The sequence below is a fragment of the Moschus berezovskii genome, chromosome 14 (genome assembly GCF_049115385.1).
Source record: "Moschus berezovskii isolate FMDL1 chromosome 14, NW_MosBer_1.0, whole genome shotgun sequence".
Classification (NCBI taxonomy): Eukaryota; Metazoa; Chordata; class Mammalia; order Artiodactyla; family Moschidae; genus Moschus; species Moschus berezovskii.
This window is the reverse complement of record NC_142473.1, coordinates 18,070,383-18,092,887: the sequence shown is the minus strand read 5'-3', so window position 1 is coordinate 18,092,887 and position 22,505 is coordinate 18,070,383. Positions and strand designations below refer to the sequence as shown.

Genomic DNA, 22,505 nt, shown 5'->3' with positions numbered 1-22,505 from the left:
TGGCATCACTGGCTCGATAGACATGAGTTTGGGTAAACTCTGGGAGTTGGTGATAGACAGGGAGGCCTGGCGTGCTGTGATTCATGGGGTCGCAGAGAGTCGGACACGACTGAGCGGCTGAACTGAACTGAACTGAACTGATATACTTTGGTAGCTTTATGTACTTCTGGTCCCACCACGTGGGGAAGGTGTAGGAATAAGACTGTCAGATAAAATGCAGGACACTCGGGTGTTCTGTTTTTATTTGCTAAATTTGGTAACCTGAGAGATAGGAGGAGATAACCTATCAGATAACTGACATAGGCATTCTGTGCATATTATCTCATTTTCCCCTTCATAAGGTTGATTATTCCTATTTAATAGATAAGGAATGAAAGTGTAAGGTAGGAAGTTAGGCCTGAGGGGTGGCCTGGAGGAAGAGGATGCAAGCTGATCTCTAAACCCCACCCCAGACACGCTCCAGTGCAGCATAGGAGAACTCACAGATATGCTACTAAATAACCAGAGACGGGTCCAACTCCTGAGCATTGGCCCTAGGCAGCCAGTAGATACAAACTAACCACTGGGGCTTCCCCAACTCCTGTGCATGGCCACTGATGCAAAGTTGTGTCCTCAAGTGACCTTAGGCTGCCGGGAGCCTATTAAGGATTCATAAATAATCTATATACTATTTGCATACATAAATAGTATATATACTATATACTATGCATCTGATTCATCAGCAGGCTGAGGTGGTGTCTACTGTAGAGTTACTTCCTGCCCTTTTGCACACTGTGCTGTTTGGGAGGAAGTTACTGTGTGCAGCATGGACTTGGGAGTCGGCTGGGACTTGCAGAGGTGGGCTGATCTGATTTGCCAAGGAGTGGGTGTGAGACAAAAGGCCTGGCCTCCTGCCATTATTGAAACAAGGGAGTAGGCTGGGGAGCCAGGTTTTCTTAGAGCTGTTGCATGTGAGGTGCCCGTCGGACCTAAGGGCTTCGTGTACCCACGTGTGTTCAGGTACAGAGTGCCTGGGGAGGATCCTGCTGGAGCGTAGCAGGGAGAACCCAGAGAACATGATTCCTGGAAGCCAGGTAAATAAAGGTGTGGGATAGGAAGAAATGAGTTTGGTCTCTTTTCCCCATCCTGGGTTCCTGACAGAGCCCCTAAAAACCTAGGAATTTCATGATTGATAAGCAGATCTTTTGCTATTCACAATGAGCCCATTTCCCACACAGCAGAGTCTGCGCTAGCTGCACACCTGTGATTAGAGGGTAGGACCTTCCAGACCCACAAGGAGGGGAGGGGTCTGGAGATGGAGTTCAGTTGCCAGTGACCAAGGGTGTAATTGATAATCCCTAGGCGCTGAAAATTGGAGAAAGCAATGGCAACCCACTCCAGTGTTCTTGCCTGGAGAATCCCAGGGACGGCGGAGCCTGGGGGGCTGCCGTCTATGGGGTCGCACAGAGTCGGACACGACTGAAGCGACTTAGCAGTAGCAGCAGCAGCATGCATCTGATTAGAACAGGCTGAATTATGGGAAAGACAACCTGTTGTTATGTAACTCTCAACTGTCAATCAAAACTGTCAGGCCTCGCCCACCTAAATGAATATGTAAAAGTCGCGTCTTTAACAACCTCCCCACCCCACCCCCACCTCATCACTCTGGTGCCAGTACCTCTCTTGGCTTGGCCCACCTCTCTCTTGAGGTTCTTCTTCTGTTCTTTCTATTCTTCCTTCAATAAACTTGTTTCGGCCGTGGGTAAGAAGACCTCAGCTTCTTCTTTGTGTCTTTACCAAGGCCCACCGAGGGAGGGTCCTCTTCGACCTCCCCAAATCGAAGAACAGAAGCTTCCTTAGGTTGAGTAACTTGTCCAAGATCACACAGTAGCAGAACTGAAGCCCAATCCTGAGTCAAAAACTTAGGCTTTCTGACCACATAATATGGGGGTCTCTTGCTGCTTCGTTTCTCTGCACCCTATCCTCAGAGTCCAGACATTTCCTAGATTCCCTTCTTCTCTTCTTTCTGGTATCAGCCACCTTTAGATCTTTAGAGTAGGTGAGTTTGGACGTGAACAGAGGAAATAGGGGCATTCTTTCTATATGAGACCAAGTGTTAGTCGCTCAGTTCTGTCTGAATCTTTGTGACCCCATGGGCTGCAGCCCATCAGGCTCCTCTATCCATGGAATTCTCCAGGCAAGAATACTGGAGTGAGTTGCCATTCCCTTCTCCAGAGGACCTTCCCAACCCATGGATCAAACCCAGGTCTTCCGAGTTGCAGGCACATTCTTTATCATCTGAGCCAGCTGGGAAGGCCCATATGAGGCCAAAGTGAAAGTGAAGTCACCCAGTCGTGTCCAACTCTTTGTGACCCCATGGACTGTAGCCTACCAGGCTCCTCCCTCCACAGGATTCTCCAGGCAAGAGCACTGGAGTGGGTTGCCATTTCATTCTCCAGGGGATCTTCCTGACCCAGGGATCGAACCTGGGTCTCCTGCATTCCAGGCAGACGCTTTAACCGCTGAGCCACCAGGGAAGCCAATATGAGGCCAAAGAACACCACAAATGTGATAGGGAAGAACAAATCTAACTCCATGCTAGCTCTGCTCCTTTTCCTTTAACCTTTGTGCTCTGTTGGCTGTGCTTAGTCATGCTGGCTCTGCATCTTCTGTAAAAGAATGTTGCCTAGAGCTTGAAATATACGAGATATCCCATTTTCAGGGCTCTGATCTTTAAGAGTCCATTCATACAGAGATAAAAAATTGCAGAACAGAGAATGACATCTATCTTGTTAGAGGTTTTCAGGAACACTGACACCTGACCTACCTGGACAGTTGCAAACACAAAGAATTCTGACACCAATAAGTTTGCCATAACTGACCACTACCTCCCTCACCTTGCCTTTAGAAGTGCTTTGCTGAAACACTTCTGGGGTTTTGGAGTTTGGAGGCATGAACCACCTATCTCCTTGGCCCTGCAATAAATCTTTCTCTGCTCCAAGCTCTAACATTTTCTGTTGCTTGGACTCACTGTGTGTCAGGCACATGGATTTGCATTCAGTAACAGGAATACACCTGTTGGGTTTACCATTCATTGGAGGGAGTGCAAAAACACATCATGAGGGACAACGAAGTGTTTCAGAGGAACTGTATTAGAATATTACAGAATTTGGGCTTTGATTAGGTGACTTAGGGTGGGTCTAAGGAAGTGAGGATGTGTTCTAGGTTGTTAAGCTATCAGAAAATGAGGTCGATTCTATCACTGAGTAAAGAACTATTTGTCATGCATTTAGCAAAAGATGGAAAATTTTCCTATTTTGTGAGTTGCAGAGTGACCTTCTGTCTGTTTGTAGACAAAATTATGAAGTGGCCTTTTTTTGTCTCATTTTATCATGGTCTCAGAGCAATACTGTCTGAGCTTCCTATTCTGTAAAATTGTTTAAGTCCAACAGAAAAAATAATAGCCTGGCTGTGAGTTTCATATCAGAAATGGACATCAGGAAATGCGTTTGTTTTTCTCAGTATGGATCAAGAAGTTTTAAGAATGTTTCACTGCAACTTTACATGAAGCTCAAAGAAACTCAATTATTCGAAGATAAAAATAGTTGGCATAGGTTCAGTTCAGTTCAGCTGCTCAGTCCTGTCCGACTCCTTGCGACCCCATGGACTGCAGCATGCCAGGCCTCCCTGTCCATCACCAATTCCTGGAGTTTACTCAAACTCATGTCCGTCAAGTCGGGGATGCCATCCAGCCATCTCATCCTCTGTTGTCCCCTTCTCCCACCTTCAGTCTTTCCAAGCATCAGGATCTTTTCCAATGAGTCAGTTCTTCGCATCAGGTGATGAAAGTATTGGCGTTTCAGCTTCAACATCAATCCTTCCAATGAATATTCAGAACTGATTTCTTTTAGGATTGACTGGTTGGATTTCCTTGCAGTCCAGGGGACTCCCAAGAGTCTTCTCCAACACCACAGTTTAAAAGCATCAATTCTTTGGCGCTCAGCCTTCTTTATGGTCCACTCTCACATCCGTACATGACCACTGGAAAAACCACAGCTTTGACTATATGGACCTTTGTTGGGAAAGTAATGTCTCTGCTTTTTAATATGCAGTGTAGGTTGGTCATAGCTTTTCTTCCAAGGAGCAAGCGTCTTTTAATTTCATGGCTGCAGTCACCATCTGCAGTGATTTTGGAGCCCCCAAACATAAAGTCTGTCACTGTTTCCACTGTTTCCCCATCTATTTGCCATGAAGTGATGGGACCAAATGCCATGATCTTAGTTTTTTGAATGTTGAGTTTTAAGCCAACTTTTGCACTGTCCTTTTTCACTTTCATCAAGAGGCTCTTTAGTTCCTTCTTTTTGCCATAAGGGTGGTGTCATCTGCATATCTGAGGTTATTGATATTTCTGCCTGCAATCTTGATCCCAGCTTGTGCTTCATCCAGCTCAGCATTTTGCATGATGTACTCTGCATATAAGTTAAATAAGCAGGGTGACAATGTACAGCCTTGACGTACTCCTTTCCCAATTTGGAACCAGTCTGTTGTTCCATGTCTAGTTCTAACTGTTGCTTCTTGTCCTGCATACAGATTTCTCAGGCAGGTAAGGTGGTCTGGTATTTAAGAATTTTCCATCTCTTTAAGAATTTCCACAGTTTATTGTGATCCACACAGTCAAAGGCTTTGGTGTAGTCAATAAAGCAGAAGTAGATGTTTTTCTGGAACTCTCTTGCTTTTTCAATGATCCAGCGGATGTTGGCATTTGACATTTGGTTTCTCTGCCTTTTCTAAATCCAGCTTGAACATTTGGAAGTTCTTCACATACTGTTGAAGCCTGGCTTGGAGAATTTTGAGCATTACTTTGCTAGCATGTGAGATGAGTGCAGTTGTGTGGTAGTTTGAACATCCTTTGGCATTGCCTTTCTTTGCAATTGAAATGAAAGCCTTTTCCAGTCCTGTGGCCACTGCTGAGTTTTCCACATTTGCTGGCATATTGAGTACAGCACTTTCATAGCATCATCTTTTAGGATTTGAAAGAGCTCAACTGGAATTCCATCACCTCCACTAGCTTTGTTCGTAGTGATGCTTCCTAAGGTCCCCTTGACTTCACATTCCAGGATATCTGACTCTAGGTGAGTGAGCACACCATCATGGTCATCTGGGTCATGAAGGTCTTTTTTGTATAGTTCTTCTGTGTATTCTTGCCACCTTTTCTTAATATCTTCTGCTTCTGTTAGGTCCATACCATTTCTGTCCTTTTTTGTGCCCATCTTTGCATGAAATGTTCCCTTGGAATCTCTGATTTTCTTGAAGAAATCTCTAGTCTTCCCCATTCTATTGTTTTCCTCTATTTTTTGCATTGATCACTGAGTAAGGCTTTCTTGTCTCTCCCTGCTATTCTTTGGAATTCTACATTCAAATGGGGATATCTTTCATTTTCTCCTTTGCCTTTAGCTTCATTTCTTTTCACAGCTATTTGTAAGGCCTCCTAAATCATTTTGCCTTTTTGCATTTCTTTTCCTTGAGGATGGTCTTAATCACTGCCTCCTGTACATGTCAGGAATCTCCGTCCACAGTTCTTCAGACACTCTATCAGATTTAACCCCTTGAATGTATTTGTCACTTCCACTGTATAATCGTAAGGGATTTGATTTAGGTCATACCTGAATGGTTTAGTGGTTTTCCCTACTTTCCTTAATTTAAGGCTGAATTTGGCAATAAGGAGTTCATGATCAGAGCCATAGTCAGCTCCCGGTCTTGTTTTTGCTGACTGTATAGAGCTTCTCCATCTTTGGTGGCAAAGAATGTAATCAGTCTGATTTCAGTATTCATCATCTGGTGATGTCCATGTGTAGAATCACCTCTTTTGTTGTTAGTAGAGAGTGTTTGCTATGACTGGGGCATTCTCTTGGCAAAACTCAGTTAGCCTTTGCCCTGTTTCATTTTGCACTCCAAGGCCAAACTTGCCTGTTACTCCAATTATCTCTTGACTTTCTACTTTTGCATTCCAGTCCCCTATGATGAAAAGGACATCTTCTGGGGGTGTTAGTTCTAGAAGGTCTTGTAGGTCTTCATAGAACCATTTAACTTCAGCTTCTTTGACATTATTGGTTGGGGCAAAACCTTGGATTATTGTGGTATTGAATGGTTTGCCTTGGAAACGAACAGAGATCATTCTGTTGTTTTTGTGATTGCATCCAAGTACTGCATTTCAGACTCTTGTTGACTATGATGGCTACTCCATTTCTTCTAAGGGATTCTTACTCACAATAGTAGATACAATATAGTTATGGAAAAATCAATAAATAGAAAAGAAAACCTTGTATCAGATGGGTAAATTAGATGGAAGTCAAATGTGGGCTACCTAATTTAGAACCCACTTAAACCATGTATTTCTCAGTTTCCCATCAAATTCCAAACCTTCTAAGTTGAATAAATCAACTATAAAGGGAAAAAAAAAGTGGCTTTAAAACAACAACAAACCAAATTCAAATTCTTGTTTCTAAGGAGAAAGACTTGAAAGGCTCAGAGGGAATTTGGGCATCAAGTAATTCATATAAAACACAATTTTGATGAGCTAAGTGTAAATGAATCAGAAACATATGGATTACATTTCTTTTAAACATGGGTTTACAAATTAAGGGAAAAAGTGGTTGGTGAAACTCTTTCTGGTTTTGCCCAAACCCTAAATGTTCAAGAAACAGCTTGAGATGTTCCATGAACCCAAATGTGGCAACATTCAACCATTCCTGCTGTAAACTATTGTGCAAGCTGACAGTTTTGATTTTTATGCCAAACATGGGACTTTCTGAAGTCTTCTCTTTTTCAGAAGCATCCATCCTGTTTTCTTATGTAATTAGGTGTTTCTGTTCAAGAAAACAGAATTCATGCAGACACACATGTGGTCATTAGGCCCTTGGTTCTCCATTAAGGACTAGATTTCAAATCTGGGTTTATTTTCGCATATATTCAACCTACTTATTGATGTTTTGTTCTCCTGAAGGGTTACTTAGGTTGTTCAAAGAGTAACATATGTACCTCTGGAACCTGAGTTTCTTAAAGTACTTGTTCACAAATGAGCTAGAGTTCATGGCCTTAAATATGGGCTGTGCTAGAACTGCCGCCTTATCACTTTATCGTGCTCCCTTTGTGGTGAAGAGCTGTGAAGACAAGACTCCAACACTGAATGAAGACTGCTCCGTTTGCAAGAGAATGACATCCCCATTCTAAGCAAGTGGAAACCCACAGGCCATCCCAGTGAATTATCTCTGTGCAACATGAAATTTAACGTCACAACTGTTGCTGCTGCTGCTGCTGCTAAGTTGCTTCAGTCGTGTCTGACTCTGTGCGACCCCGTAGACGACAGCCCACCACGCTCCCCTGTCCCTGGGATTCTCCAAGCAAGAACACTGGAGTGGGTTGCCATTTCCTTCTCCAATGCATGAAAGTGAAAAGTGAAAGTGAAGTCGATCAGTTGTGTCCGACTCGTAGCGACCCCATGGACTGCAGCCTACCAGGCTCCTCTGTACTAGTGTCTCATATTCTGATATCTTGGACCCGAAAAGCTAACATAGAAATCATCTTCTGTGGACCGTATCTGTCTTCCTTCAGTTTTGCCATCTCAACGTGCAAAATGTGGATAATTCTAGGACCTCCCTCAAACTCCCCTTGAAAGGATTAATCCTTTTAATTCTGTAAAAACTCAGCATGGTGCCTGGCACATAGTAGGTACACAAAACACGTTGGTAATTCTGATGCCCATTGTTAACAAGTTCTATTCATCTCTCTTCTTTGTGTCTCACTGGTGGGAGAATAATAGAGAATAAGGATAATACACTTTTATGAGAAAAAATGTCTCAATTTAGGAGCTTATCTAGCCTTGCCAACTGACTGCAAATGACTACAAAGCATATGCTAATGTAAAGTGGCATCAAAGCCAGTTTCTTCCTGGATATGCTAAAAAGCACAGGCACCCTCAATGGTGGCCAAACAAAAAGAAATGTGAATGGCTTATAAAAATCACAAAAACAGCAGCCTCATTCCCATTCATCTCCCGTAGCTTATGCCCCTACCCTTTGCACCTGTCCCATTGATGGCTCAACCGGGGCTCCATGGGAGCTAGGATGGGGCCAGGACAAGACCCTCAGGGGACATCTCCTCGCCTTTTAATGTGAGCTGAAAACCCAGAAATTCAGCCTCTGCCTGCTATAAGTCAACAGATTAGTAGTGTTGATGGCAATGATGAACGTGAACCCAGTGAGCCAATCTTAGATTATCTGTTTTTCTTGTCTACTGCCCTTGTTTCCAAGCTATATTGTTTATGAAGATCATCAAAAGGTAGGGAGGGGATAGGAGGAATGGAGTTTTCAAAACTGTGATTTATGGTAGAAATTAGTTGTGTCATTTAGCCATCCGGTCAGTGGTTCCCCTATACCTTAGGGCAGCATTCAAGTTCACCTGTAAGTTTATTTCTCACTATTTCTTCTCACATGCTCTGAACTCTAAAATTAATTCCATTTTGTCATGTCTTTAAAAAAATGATTGTTATATTATGATTTATACTTTTCACTATAAATTAAATATTTCATAACACAGTCTCAAACTAACAAACACATACACTCATTAGGCTATACCTTTTGGTCTCTGGCCACCCTCCCGACCCAGGGATCAAATCCATAACTCCTGCATTGTAGGTGGCTTCTTTACCGTCTGAACCACCAGGGAAGCCCCCCAAAAAACCAACTCTTTGGGACCCCATGGACTGTAGCCCACCAGGCTCCTCTGTTCATGGGATTTCCCAGGCAAAAATACTGGAGTGGGTTGCCATTCACTTCTCCAGGGAATCTTCCCAACCCAGAGATCAAACCTATGTCTCTCTCATTGGCAGGCAGAATCTTTACCACTGAGCCACCTGGGGAGCCCTTTATACCTTTATTATAATGCAAACCAAATCTGAATCAAGTACTTATTTGTTGCTAAGTTACTTCAGTTGTGTCTGGTTCTTTGCGACCCTATGGACCGTAGCTCGTAGCTCGCCAGGCTCCTCTGTCCCTGGGATTCTCCAGGCAAGATTACTGAAGTGGGTTGCCATGTCCTCCTCCAGGGGATCTTCCTGACCCGGAGATTGAACCCGCATGTCTTATGTCTCCTGGATTGGCAGGCAGGTTCTTTACCACTAGCTCTACTTGGAAAGTGCTTATTATGCTGCAAACCATGTCTGAATCAAGTACTTGTTTAAAACGCTTTGAAGTCCTCTTCATTGCTTTTCAGACAATGCGAATTCTGATTTGCAAATGCCTCTGGTCTCTGATCTCTGGCCTCCTAACCTTTCATTCCCTATCTGTGTGTACATGACCTCCCTCAGCAAGCCTAATATGTTGTACACTTTATTGTCCTTGAGTCTTTGAATATGCTGGTTCTTCTGGTTGGACACTCCCCTATTCTTCCTTCCATCTCCTTCCTCACCTTCAGATCTTCAGTAGCTGTAACTTCCTCTCTGAAACCATTTCTGGTAGTTCCCACATCACAGTATTTAATCATATATATTACAGTTGCCTGTTTGACTCCCCCAGAAAGCTCTAAGCTCCTTAAGGACAAAGACAGGGGTGTCCTGTTGATGGCTTAGCCCCACTGTGAATTAGTAAATATTTACTGAAGGAATTATAGCCCTTATTACACCTGGGTTTCTGCTCACTGCAAAGCTCCGAGGATAAATTTGTCCTTATTTTATTTTCTGTGTACCTTAGCTCTATCAACATGGAGATGGTTAATTTTCCTCTTTCTCCTTTAATTTGGCCAAACAGTTTGAATGGAATGAAGAAAATCTGGAGAAAGGGCTTTGGTCTTAGGAGGCAGGAAGGGTTTGGATCAGTTATTGAATGTATGAGTTTGAGAATACAGAAGGGACGAGCAGATACTTAGGTAATAGGTGGGAGAGAACGACCTTGCCTTTAAAGTAAGGCCACTTAAATGTGACGAAAGTGGGAAATACACTTTCAGTTTCCTTTAAAAAAAAATATTCTGAGATGCTTTATTTTGGAAGCCAAATTTAAAATTTTGAAACTCCACACTGGCTTTTAAAGCTGCTTTGAAAACTCTTTTATCTCTAAAATCAGTTTGGATTTGAGTTGATTAAAGTTTTGTCCCTATTTTCTGCCCCTCGGCACTGTGGAACAACACTGGTTTCTTTTTCCTGATTCCAAGGCCCATGTGGTGGTTCTGAACATTCCTGGGCTGGGCAGGGCTAATCAGCCCAGGTGCTGCGGATTCCAACTGTCCAGCACCTGGTAAATCAATTTTTTTTTTTCCCCTGTAGTACTTTATGTATGGAATTAATCTCTCTTACAGTCAAGACACCCTGGTTGCTATGCCATAGAGGTACACAGATACAAGGGCAACAGGTAGACATGGAAACTGATGAATTCCCTCTGTTGGGCCAACAGGTAAGCACAGTAGGAATTAGGAGAACATTTTACCGCATCAACCAGCATCTGCTGCTGGAGGAGAAGCTGCTGTTTCTGCTCCATGATCTGCCTCTGTAGAGTCTGTTTCTTTCCCATCAATTGCTGATTCAACAGTGATTGTTGGGAGTTCATGTAACCACTTCCAGTGTTTGGATTTGAGCAGGGGTTGGGACTTGGACTGGGGCCTGCGTTCTGGCCTACCACAGAGTGTTGATCCTGAAAAAGAGAAAGGGAGGGGGGCGGAAAGCTACTGTGAATTAAAAGAAGAAAAGTCACTCCGAGATCATAAGCTTAGATTCCAAACATTTTTCAGCTTGTTAAGATCAAACAAGGTTAATGGGTTGGAGATCAGAGAATCGCTTTTTAAATGTAGGAGAAATAATTGCATGTCACAGCAACCAAAGCAGCTGGGTTAATGACATTAGGGAACTGGAAAAGCTCTCATATGACTCTGATGGTGGAACCTCCACATTCCAGAAGGTGTTTATGGAACCTCAAAGAAAATTATCGTAAAAACATACGGCAAACCTCTCAATTGCTCAGGAACAAACACATCATAAAGTAACAAGTTCTTCCTTTTCCCTAAAGTTAGCCCATATCATGGCTGATCCTGCAATAAAAATCATTTCAATTCATGTATTTAAATGTTGAATAACCATTTTGGACAGAAGGGGCCTAGCTTTCTGTGATAAGGAGAACCTGTGTGTTTCTATGTCACAAACACTGAAACTTGTTAGGGATTTCACCTTTCAGGGGTTTGTTTCCCTGGTGGCTCATATGATGAAGAATCTGCCTGCAATGCAGGAGACCCAGGTTCAATCCCTGGGTTGAGAAGATCCCCTAGAGGAGGGCATGGCAACCCATTCCAGTATTCTTGCCTGGAGAATTTCATGGATAGAGGAACCTGGAGGGTTAGTGTCCAGACTTGTTAATTTTTCTCCCTGATCAATAAGACAGGAATTGAAGCACATTAAATGAAAAGAACACCCCTGACAATTAGAAGTTATTTGTCAAAGACTCACAGTTGCATATTAAATAGTATTGGTGAACTGCCATTCTGATTTGCAGTATCTATCAATCTTTCGGCATTGACAGGTCAGGACATTGCAGGGCACAAAGCTAAACCCAGCCAGAGATTTTACTAATTCCCAATGGTGTGTGTGTATAGGATTGAGCTGTACACTGCTGGAGTTACAAGAAAACTAGAAAACATAGTCCTCATTTTGGAGAACTTACCAGGAAGAAATGACATGTTTATACATCAAATACAAGAAAATATAAACTCAAGTTTTAGATAAATGATACAAGGACTAAATCAAAGGATCTGCCTTGCTCCAGAAACTCTGAGGCTGCAGATCAGATACCTACTCAGGCGATTCTAATGCTCATGGATCCAGAGAATGCTCTTTGAGAAACACTAGATATATGGGAGCAATAAAATCCAACCTTCATTCCCACCTGGACTGTGTGAGATTACAAGAGATTAAAAAGATAAAGCAGCTCCCATGATGTCTGATGACTGGTAAGCAGTAGGTACTCCATGTGTGGACTTGCCTTCTCTTTCTTTAGTTATCTGTTGAGCTTAAAAAAGAAAAAAAAAAAAGCCACCAGTCCAAAACCTGGGTACGTGGTCTTGCTTTAGTAATCCCTGGGGATACAGAGTTTACCAACCGCCTCAAAGGCAAAGCGATACAAAATAATTCTAAAATGACCACGCACTAAGGTTTGTTACAGGCCAGTCACTGTGCTGATGGAGCTTCCCAAGTGGCTCAGTGGTAAAGAATCTGCCTGCCAATGAAGGAGACCTGGGTTCATTCCCTGGGTTGGGATGATCCCCTGGAGAAGGAAATGGTAACCCACTCCAGTATTCTTGCCTGGGAAACCCCATAGACAGAGGAGCCTGAGGGGCTACAGTCCATGGGGTCACAAAAAGTCCAACACGACTGAACACGAGCACTACACTGAGTGGCTTAGGTGTATGGCTTAGCTGGCTTAATGGCTTAGGTGATTTATTTCAATTCATCCTCCTTATAGAACAACGAGCAAGAACTAGTATTTTCATCCTAATTTTGCAGATGAGAAATCTGCCTCTGAGAGATCACTTAGCTTTAAGTAGCTGAGGAATATTAAGTCAGGCCTGCCTGACTCCAGAAATCCAGTTCTCAATCACTATACTGTCTCTTAGTTGAGACAGGAAGAGATAGAGCTTCATACTCGAGGCCAAGCCATCTCCCTGTGCAGCAAACGTGTGTTGAGCATTCCTTTCAGGGGTAACTCTCAATCAGGCACCTGGAGAAGACAGGTTTTGGGGAGAAAGGCAGAGGTGGGGGACTGGAAGCAGGTGGTCCTCCTCACTAGGTCATGAAAAATAATTAGAGTCAGCTGTGGGGTAGGAAAGTTATGAACAACCTAGACAGAGACATCACTTTGCCAACAGAGGTCTATCTAGCCAAAGCTATGGTCTTTCTAGTAGTCACGTATGGATGCGAGAGTTGGAACATAAAGAAGGCTGAGTGTCAACGAACTGATGCTTTCAAATTGTGGTGTTGGAGAAGACTCTTGAGAGTCCTTTGGACTGCAAGGAGATCAAACCAGTCAATCCTAAAGGGAATCAACCTTGAATATTCACTGGAAAGACTGACGCCGAAGCTGAAGTTCCAACACTTTGGCCATGTGATGTGAAGAGCCGACTCACTGGAAAAGACCCTGATGCTGGGAAAGACTGAGGCAGGAGAAGAAGAGGGCAACAAAGGATGAGATGGTTGGATGGCATCACCGACTCAATGGACAAGTATCTGAGCAAATTCCAGGAGATGGTGAAGAACAGGGAAGCCTGGGATGCTGCAGTCCATGGAGTCGTAGGGAATCAGACACGACTGAGGGACTAGACAACAACTGAGGTAGGAACATCCTCTGAGCAGCTTAAAGGAACGGAACTATTCCTAACACATCTGTGCCCAATGTTCAGCCAGAGCTCTCAGCCTTAAACCTATTATGACTCTTGGGAAAAAAGGTCCTGCAAGCCACCAAGACTCTCCCTTGGAGTCTCCGTCTCTCATGTGGATTAGGGGTTCAGCTTAGGGTCCTGCTACTTTGTTCTTTGCTGTGCTGTTTTTATCATCTGATTTAACAGAGTAATCAGTATACATTTACCATGTCTTAATTTCCTCGTATAAAATGAAGGCAATTATATTTATGACCTAAGATTAAGCTGGATGAAATTTAGAACAGTTCTAGGCACTAGATAAATTGTAGCAATTAATATTTTTCTTATTTCCCTATCTTTCTATTTGTGTTCAGTTCAGTTCAGTTCAGTAGCTCAGTCGTGTCCGACTCTCCGCAACCCCATGAATCACAGCACGCCAGGCCTCCCTGTCCATCACCAACTCCCGGAGTTCACTCAAACTCATGTCCACAGAGTCGGTGATGCCATCCAGCCATCTCATTCTCGGTCGTCCCCTTCTCCTCCCGCCCCCAACCTTTCCCAGCATCAGAGTCTTTTCCAGTGAGTCAACTCGTCGCGTGAGGTGGCCAAAGTATTGGAGTTTCAGCTTTAGCATCAGTATTTGTGTAGAGCAGAGATATTTTAGAAACCATTGCTTTTGTGAAGGAGCTTGGGCTGTGCGCGCACTTGGACCGCATGTGTGTTATGTTCAGCGCCCCTCATTTTATAAACACTGAGAGGTCCTCCTGCTCTGCAGGTGGCCACAGTCCCCGCTATTCCTTATTTTATTACTTGCGCCCTTTCCCCCTCATTTCTATTAGTTGTCTGGCCCATGTGTGCATTTGAAGTTAAGATCTCTGGCTTTATATTTTAAACAAGACATACAGATGGCTAACAGGCACATGGAAAGATGCTCAACATCCCTCACTATTAGAGAAATCAAAACTATACCGTGGTATTGTTAGAAGCACACTGATTGAAACTGCCCACCCTGGCCAGGCACCATAGTAACCATTTGCAGGAGTTGTTTTATGACAGGAGATCCTGATAAGGAATACGGAACTAATAAGCCACCACCAACCGGAAGAGTTGGGGAAAGGTAGAAAGGAGACACCGTGTTTCAGTCCACTTCCCAGAATCCCTCTCACTAGCATCCATCTTGGCTGAGCGATGCGTGCGCCACCAGGAAAGACCCTGAATTAGAATGACTGGCCAAAGACCACCCAGAAACTAATCCCATCACCATAAAACCCGAGACTGCGAGCCATGCCGCAGAGCTGTTCTCCTGGGTTCCCTTACCCTACTGCTCTCCACCCGAGTGCCCTTCCCAATAAAATCTCTTGCTTTGTCAGCATGTGTCTCCTCAGACAATTCTTTTCCGAGGGTTAGACAAGAGCCCAGTTTTGGGCCCTGGAAGGAGTTACCTTTCCTGCAACAGTACCACCTCACACCAGTCAGAAAGACCATCATCAAAAAATCTACTAACAATAAATGGGAGAGGATGTGGAGAAAAGGGAATCTTCCTACACTGTTGATGGGAATGTACACTGGTGCAGCCCCTGTGGAGAACAGATCTTAAAAAGCTAGAGATAGAGTTAACATTAATCTGGAAGAGATGAAAATTCTATTTTGATGGGTGATTTTAATAATTTTATTTAGCAAATATGATCAAGTATCTAGGAAAGCAACAGAATAGGAAAGACAAGCGATCTCTTCAAGAAAATTAGAGATTCCAAGGGAACATTTCATGCAAAGATGGGCTTGATAAAGGACAGAAATGGTATGGACCTAACAGAAGCAGAAGATATTAAGAAGAGATGGCAAGAATACACAGAAGAACTGTACAAAAAAGATCTTCATGACCAAGATAATCACGATGGTGTGATCACTCACCTAGAGCTGGACATCTTGGAATGTGAAGTCAAGTGGGCCTTAGAAAGCATCACTACGAACAAAGCGAGTGGAGGTGATGGAATTCCAGTTTAGCGATTTCAAATCTTGACAGATGATGCTATGAAAGTGCTGCACTCAATATGCCAGCAAATGTAGAAAACTCGGCAGTGGGCACAGGACTGGAAAAGGTCAGTCTTCATTCCAATCCCAAAGAAAGGCAATGCCAAAGAATGCTCAAACTACCGCACAATTGCACTCATCTCACACGCTAGTAAAGTCATGCTCAAAATTCGCCAAGCCAGGCTTCAGCAGTACGTGAACTGTGAACTTCCCGATGTTCAAGCAGGTTTTAGAAAAGGCAGAGGCACCAGAGATCAAATTGCCAACATCCACTGGATCATGGAGAAACAAAGAGAGTTCCAGAAAAACATCTATTTCTGCTTCATTGACTATGCCAAAGCCAATGACTGTGTGGATCACAATAAACTGTGGAACATTCTGAAAGAGATGGGAATCCCAGACCACCTGACCTGCCTCTTGAGGAACCTGTATGCAGGTTAGGAAGCAACAGTCAGAACTGGACATGAAACAACAGACTGGTTCCAAATAGGAAAAGGAGTATGTCAAGGTTGTATATTGTCACCCTGCTTGTTTAACTTATATGCAGAGTACATCACGAGGAATGCTAGGCTGGAGGAAGCACAGGCTGGAATCAAGATTGCCGGGAGAAATATCAATAACCTCAGATATGCAGATGACACCACCATTATGGCAGAAAGTGAAGAGGGACTCAAAAGCCTCTTGATGAAAGTGAAAGAGGAGAGTAAAAAGGTTGGCTTGAAGCTCAACATTCAGAAAACAAAGATCATGGCATCTGGTCCCATCACTTCATGGGAAACAGATGGGGAAACAATGGAAACAGTGTCAGACTTTATTTTTTTGGGCTCCAAAATCACTGTGGATGCTGATTGCAGCCATGAAATTAAAAGATGCTTACTCCTTGGAAGGAAAGTTATGACCAACCTAGATAGCATATTAAAAAAGCAGAGACATTACTTTGCCAACCAAGGTCCGTCTAGTCAAGGCTATGGTTTTTCCCGTGGTCATGTATGGATGTGAGAGTTGGACTGTGAAGAAAGCTGAGCACCGAAGAATTGATGCTTTTGAACTGTGGTGTTGGAGAAGACTCTTGAGAGTCCCTTGGACTGCAAGAAGATCCAACCAGTCCATTCTAAAGGAGATTAGTCCTGGGTGTTCATTGGAAGGACTGATGCTAAAGCTGACTCTAATACTTTGGCCACCTCATGCGAAGAGTTGACTCACTGGAAAAGACTCTGATGCTGGGAGGGATTGGGGGCGGGAGGAGAAGGGGATGACAGAGGATGAGATGGCTGGGTGGCATCACCGACTCGATGGACATGAGTTTGAGTGAACTCCGGGAGTTGGTGATGGACAGGGAGGCCTGGCATGCTGTGATTCATGGGGTCTCAAAGAGACACGACTGAGTGATTGAACTGAACTGAATTTCTTGTGTATTGATTGGAAGTTAATCTTTTTACAAATCCATGAAATTAAAGGGAAATTAACATAATTAAATGACTGTTGGCTGTATTGGTAAGTGGAATGTGAAAGTAATTAAGATAACTCATTGTTGTTAATTTTGGCATTATACTCCATGAAAACTGTTTTAGCAGAAACGTTAAAAAAAAATTTGAAAAGAGACATGCACCCCAATATTCATAGTGGCACTATTCACAATAGCCAAGACATGGAAATAGCCTCCACATCCATCAACACTTATATGGATAAAGAAGATGCGGTATATGTGCACCCACGTGTGCTATGTAGCTTCAGTCATGTCCAACTCTTTGCGACACTACGGACTGTAGTCCATCAGATTCCTCTCTCCTTGGGATTCTCCAGGCAAGAATACTCAAGTGGGTTGCCATGCCCTCCTCCAGGGGATCTTTCCGACTCAGGGATCAAACCGGCATCTCCTGTGGCTCCTGCATTGCAGGTGGATTCTTTCCTGCTGAGCCACCTGGGAAACCCATGCATGCAAACACACACACACACATATATATATATAATGGAATACTACTCAGCCATAAAAAAGAATCAAATCATGCCATTACAGCAACATGGATAGACCTAGAGATTATTATACTTAGTGAAGTAAATCAAAGACTACTATATGATACACTTACATGTGGAACCTAAAAAAATGGTACAAATGAACTTATTTACAAAACAGAAACACATTCTCAGACATAGAAAAAAACTTATAGTTACCAAAGGGGACAAGAGTATGGAGAAAGGGATAAATTAGAAATTCGGGATTAGCAGATACTGCTATACATAAAATAGATAAACAACAAGGTCCTACTATAGCACAGGAAATGATAATCAATGTCGTGTAATGAATTATAATGGTTTCTATAACATCTTGTATATATATACATAAAACTGAATATGTATGTGCATAAAACTGAATATATACATAAATGTGTGTGTGTGTGTGTGTCTGTGTGTTAGTCGCTCAGTTGTGTCTGACTCTTTTTGACCACTATGGACTATAGTCTGCCAGACTATTCTGTCCATGGAATTCTCCAGGCAAGAATACTGGAGTGGGTTGCCATTCCCTTCTCCAGGGGATCTTCCTGACCCAGGGACCGAACCTGCAGGCAGATTCTTTACCATCTGAGCACCAGGGAAGCCCATATGTGTATATATGGGTTTATATATGTATATATAAATATATATATATATATAAACTGAATCACTTTGCTGTACACTGGAAACAAACACAACATTGTAAATCAGCTATCAGTTCAGTTCAGTTCAGTCGGTCAGTCGTGTCTGACTCTTTGCAACCCCATGAATCACAGCACGCCAGGCCTCCCTGTCCATCACCAACTCCCGGAGTTCACTCAAACTCATGTCCACAGAGTCGGTGATGCCATCCAGCCATCTCATTCTCTGTCGTCCCCTTCTCCTCCCGCCCCCAACCCGTCCCAGCATCAGAGTCTTTTCCAGTGAGTCAACTCGTCGTATGAGGTGGCCAAAGTATTGGAGTTTCAGCTTTAGCATCAGTCCTTCCCCATGGACTGTAGCCCACCAGGCTCGTTGTCCATGAGATTTTCCGGGCAAGGATACTGGAGTGGGTTGCCATTTCCTTCTCCAGGATCACAATAAACTGTGGAAAATTCTGAAAGAGATGGGAATACCAGACCACCTGTACTGCCTCTTGAGGAACCTGTATGCAGGTCAGGAAGCAACAGTCAGAACTGGACATGGAACAACAGACTGGTTCCAAATAGGAAAAGGAGTACGTCAAGGCTGTATATTGTCACCTTGCTTATTTAACTTCTATGCAGAGTACATCAAGAGGAACGCTGGGCTGGAAGAAACACAAGCTGGAATCAAGATTGCTGGGAGAAATATCAATAACCTCAGATATGCAGATGACACCACCCTTATGGCAGAAAGTGAAGAGGAACTCAAAAGCCTCTTGATGAAAGTGAAAGAGGAGAGTGAAAAGGTTGGCTTGAAGCTCAACATTCAGAAAACAAAGATCATGGCATCTGGTCCCATCACTTCATGGGAAACAGATGGGGAAACAGTGGAAACAGTGTCAGACTTTATTTTTTTGGGCTCCAAAATCACTGAGGATGCTGATTGCAGCCATGAAATTAAAAGACGCTTACTCCTTGGAAGGAAAGTTATGACCAACCTAGATAGCATATTAAAAAGCAGAGACATTACTTTGCCAACCAAGGTCCGTCTAGTCAAGGCTATGATTTTTCCAGTGGTCATGTATGGATGTGAGAGTTGGACTGTGAAGAAATCAACTATAGTTCAATTAAAAAAAGATCTGTGGGGACTTCTGGTGGTCTGGTGGTTAAGATGCCGCAGTCCCAATGCAGGGAGCATTGATGAACTATCATGTGCTGCACAACATGGCCAAAAAAGAAAAAAAAAATCTTTGGCTTACATTTTATTTGGGAATCTACGATACATACATCACAAACACCACATATATACTGAAATTTACTGCAGTAAAAGCAATGTATAATGATTTGCTTTAGGTGGTATGACACTAGTGCCTTAGGATTAAAGTTCAGGTCTCCTTACGCCCAGTCTTGTCACCTGTGCATCCATCCACCATCCGTTCATGAATCTGATACATTTTACTAAGTATCTCCCATGTGCTAGGCAGTCTTCTATGTTCTGAAGATTAAGAATGTATTTAGGGGAAAAACAAAGAGAAAGAAAAGTGGTGGACCGAATGCTTGATGTTGGCAGAATTGGTGAACACCATCAAAGTAATTTCCAGTGAAATCTGGAAAACCACCCTCTGCTAAGATTTATAAAAGGTCTGCATGCCAAGAAAATGTAACTCTGTTTCTTTCTCTCTCTAATCAAACAGATGGACTATGCCAAATTTAGTTTCATTCCTTTACAATACTAAAAGATATAAAAATAAGGATAAGCTCTCTTTTGGAATTTTGTAGATTTTTTAAACCTTGTACTTTCTAGCCCATGGGCCTTACCATATATTCTACCACACACATTCTTTCTGCTCATGATAGAAATAATATTTGGCTGCCACTACATTTTTTTGCCCTTATGTTAGCTATGAAACACAAAACACCTCCTTACACAGGCTTGCTGTCATTGCCAAGATGTTGTGCAAACTTCAGTACATAAAATATTTTGAAAGAAAAATATGCTCCCATCCGTTGGCTTTGATTTCCATACTCAGCCTCACTCTTTGCCTTACACTGAGCCTGTGAAGAACTTGACTTAATAGAAACCAAGTGTTTCTCCTTCAACACTCATTTTCTCCTCAAAAGCTTGCAGACCGTGGTAAAAGGGCACCATCTCAGCCTATACGTGACAGTGTATATGAGTGAGACTGTGAATGAATTAAGGTATTTCTATTAATGTCATCTTTTATATGCTAGAAAACTTATTTTCTAGAGACTAGTGCAAATTATGAACTTGAATGATCTTTCATTTTTTGTGTTTTTTTTTCTGTTTTTCCAATAAATTATGGTGTTTGATGTTAATATACAAAACAGGCTTCTGATCCTATCCTCCTGGGATTTAACATAAATTTATATTTAATATGCGCTTATAGTTTTCCACATCTGATTGGGTGTGTGTGTATGTCTGTGATATGTATTTCAGACTTTGAATTTCTTTTACAGCATTGGCTAAGCAACTGAGTTAGGGTTGTATGCCAAGTACTGAAATATGGTTAAAGATTCTGAATTTTTATTTCAGTCCTGCACAGGACTGCCAGACCAATGAAAGCATTTCTGTATCTTTTTAATACTATTCTGCCAATAATCAAGCTATATCTTTAGAATTATTATCTTTCTCTACTCTTATTCATTCAACAGATATTTATTAAACATCTATTGTGCATCATGCATTTTTCAGGCCTTGGGGATCAAAAATCACTCATCTGGTTGAAAAACCCTGGTTTGTCTATGCTTCCAAGTTTTCCAACTGGACTGCTGCTGCTGCTGCTGCTAAGTCACTTCAGTCGTGTCCGACTCTGTGTGACCCCATAGATGGAAGCCCACCAGGCTCCCCCGTCCCTGGGATTCTCCAGGCAAGAACACTGGAGTGGGTTGCCATTTCCTTCTCCAATGTGTGAAAGTGGAAAGTGAAAAGTGAAAGTGAAGTCGCTCAGTCGTGTCCGACCCTTAGCGACCCCACGGACTGCAGCCTACCAGGCTCCTCCATCCATGGGATTTTCTAGGCAATAGTACTGGAGTGGCTTGCCATTGCCTTCTCCGTTCCAACTGGACTATGGATGGGAAATTTATCTTCCAGAATGGTCTTGAAGATGTTAGGAGATCATATATATGATGACCAGAGCTTTTAGCTGGATAAATCAAAACATGCTCACGAGTGGCAGCGTGTAAGGTTGATTTATGTTTATAGGAAACTGGATATATATTTTAATGTATGGAAAATATGGCAAACGCATACTTTCCAAATGTGTTTACTTTATTGATTTCAGATCTTGTCCATGGATCAGCATGGGAAGCACTACCTCAACAAGATCACAAACTATGTCAATGAAATCTGGCAGAAGATTAAGGAAACACCTGAACTCTTCTAAATGAGAACCTCTTTTCCTTAGAGGACAAAGTACCTGTCCTTATTATCACCTAAGGACTTCCCTGGTGACTCATTGGTAAAGAATCTGCCTGCAATGCCGTAGATGCAGGAGACTTGGATTTGATCTCTGGGTTGGAAAGACCCTCTCGAGAAGGGCATGGCAACCCACTCCAGTATTACCTGGAGTATCCCACGGACAGAGGAGCCTGGAGGGCTATAGTCCATAGGGTCGCAAAGAGTCAGACCTGACTGAAGCGACTGAGCACTCATGCGTATCACCTGTTTCCCTTTGAAACATTTCTAAGTCCTTGTGAAAAAAATGTCCAAATTAAAAATTAGAAGCAAACCCCACTATTTTAGTCCTAACAGCTAATTCACCAATACCCTCTTCTTTACAATTTTCAGGCATAAAATAATTAAAGGAAGAGTATGTGTGAAGGAAACCCTGCAAACCTCAGTAACAAACACCAGAGTACAGACCTGGCCCCAGGTCTGACTTTGATAAAATGGCTCTGTAAGTCATGGTCAGTATGTGAGATATCTTATTAAAGATCTTTTAAAAAAATGTTAACTAATAAAACTGCCAGAATTTCCTCTTTCATTTGAAAGGCATGCAGTCCTGTGAAGCAGGACTGATTTCAGCAAAAGGTAGAATGGGGTCCAATTAGACATGTCCTAAAGCAGCAAACAAAAATATCCTTGGTTGTACTGAAGTACGTTGAAAAATTAAGACTCATTGCATTCAGTCAGCTTTACTATTAAAGCAGTTTTATGGGCTAAACAGTGACATAATAAGTTTCAAAAAGCAAGCAGTTATCAGACAACCATTGTTCTCTTAATATTAAAAAAAAAAACTAATAATCTGGGCATCTGGGTAAAATGAGCTCTCTGTTTCTCTTAACTTATTTTGGAAGGGGAGTATATAATGGTTTTTTTCCCCCCACAAAAATGAAGTAATGTAAGTTACTTAGGATCCATGAGAGTGTTTTGGCGTGGAATGACTGCCCTTTCTTTTTCTTGGCTCCGAGAGCGAAGCATCTGCAATTTGCAAAACAAATTCAAGATAAAGTACCCAGCTGGGCAAGTTT

General features: G+C 42.6%; 1 protein-coding gene and 1 non-coding gene across 2 annotated transcripts in view; both read right to left on the bottom strand.

Moving 5' to 3' along the window:
• The window catches only part of MAML2 (mastermind like transcriptional coactivator 2), a 416,468-nt gene that overhangs the window by 11,406 nt on the left and 382,557 nt on the right, over positions 1 to 22,505 (bottom strand). The window contains exon 3 of the mRNA XM_055422908.2: positions 10,455 to 10,658. Coding sequence (XP_055278883.2) covers positions 10,455 to 10,658 — 204 coding nt within the window. The remainder of the gene's footprint in view (positions 1 to 10,454; positions 10,659 to 22,505) is intronic.
• On the bottom strand, positions 2,444 to 2,516 carry TRNAS-GGA (transfer RNA serine (anticodon GGA)). Its single transcript has one exon. It is a non-coding gene; the product is annotated as a tRNA-Ser (tRNA).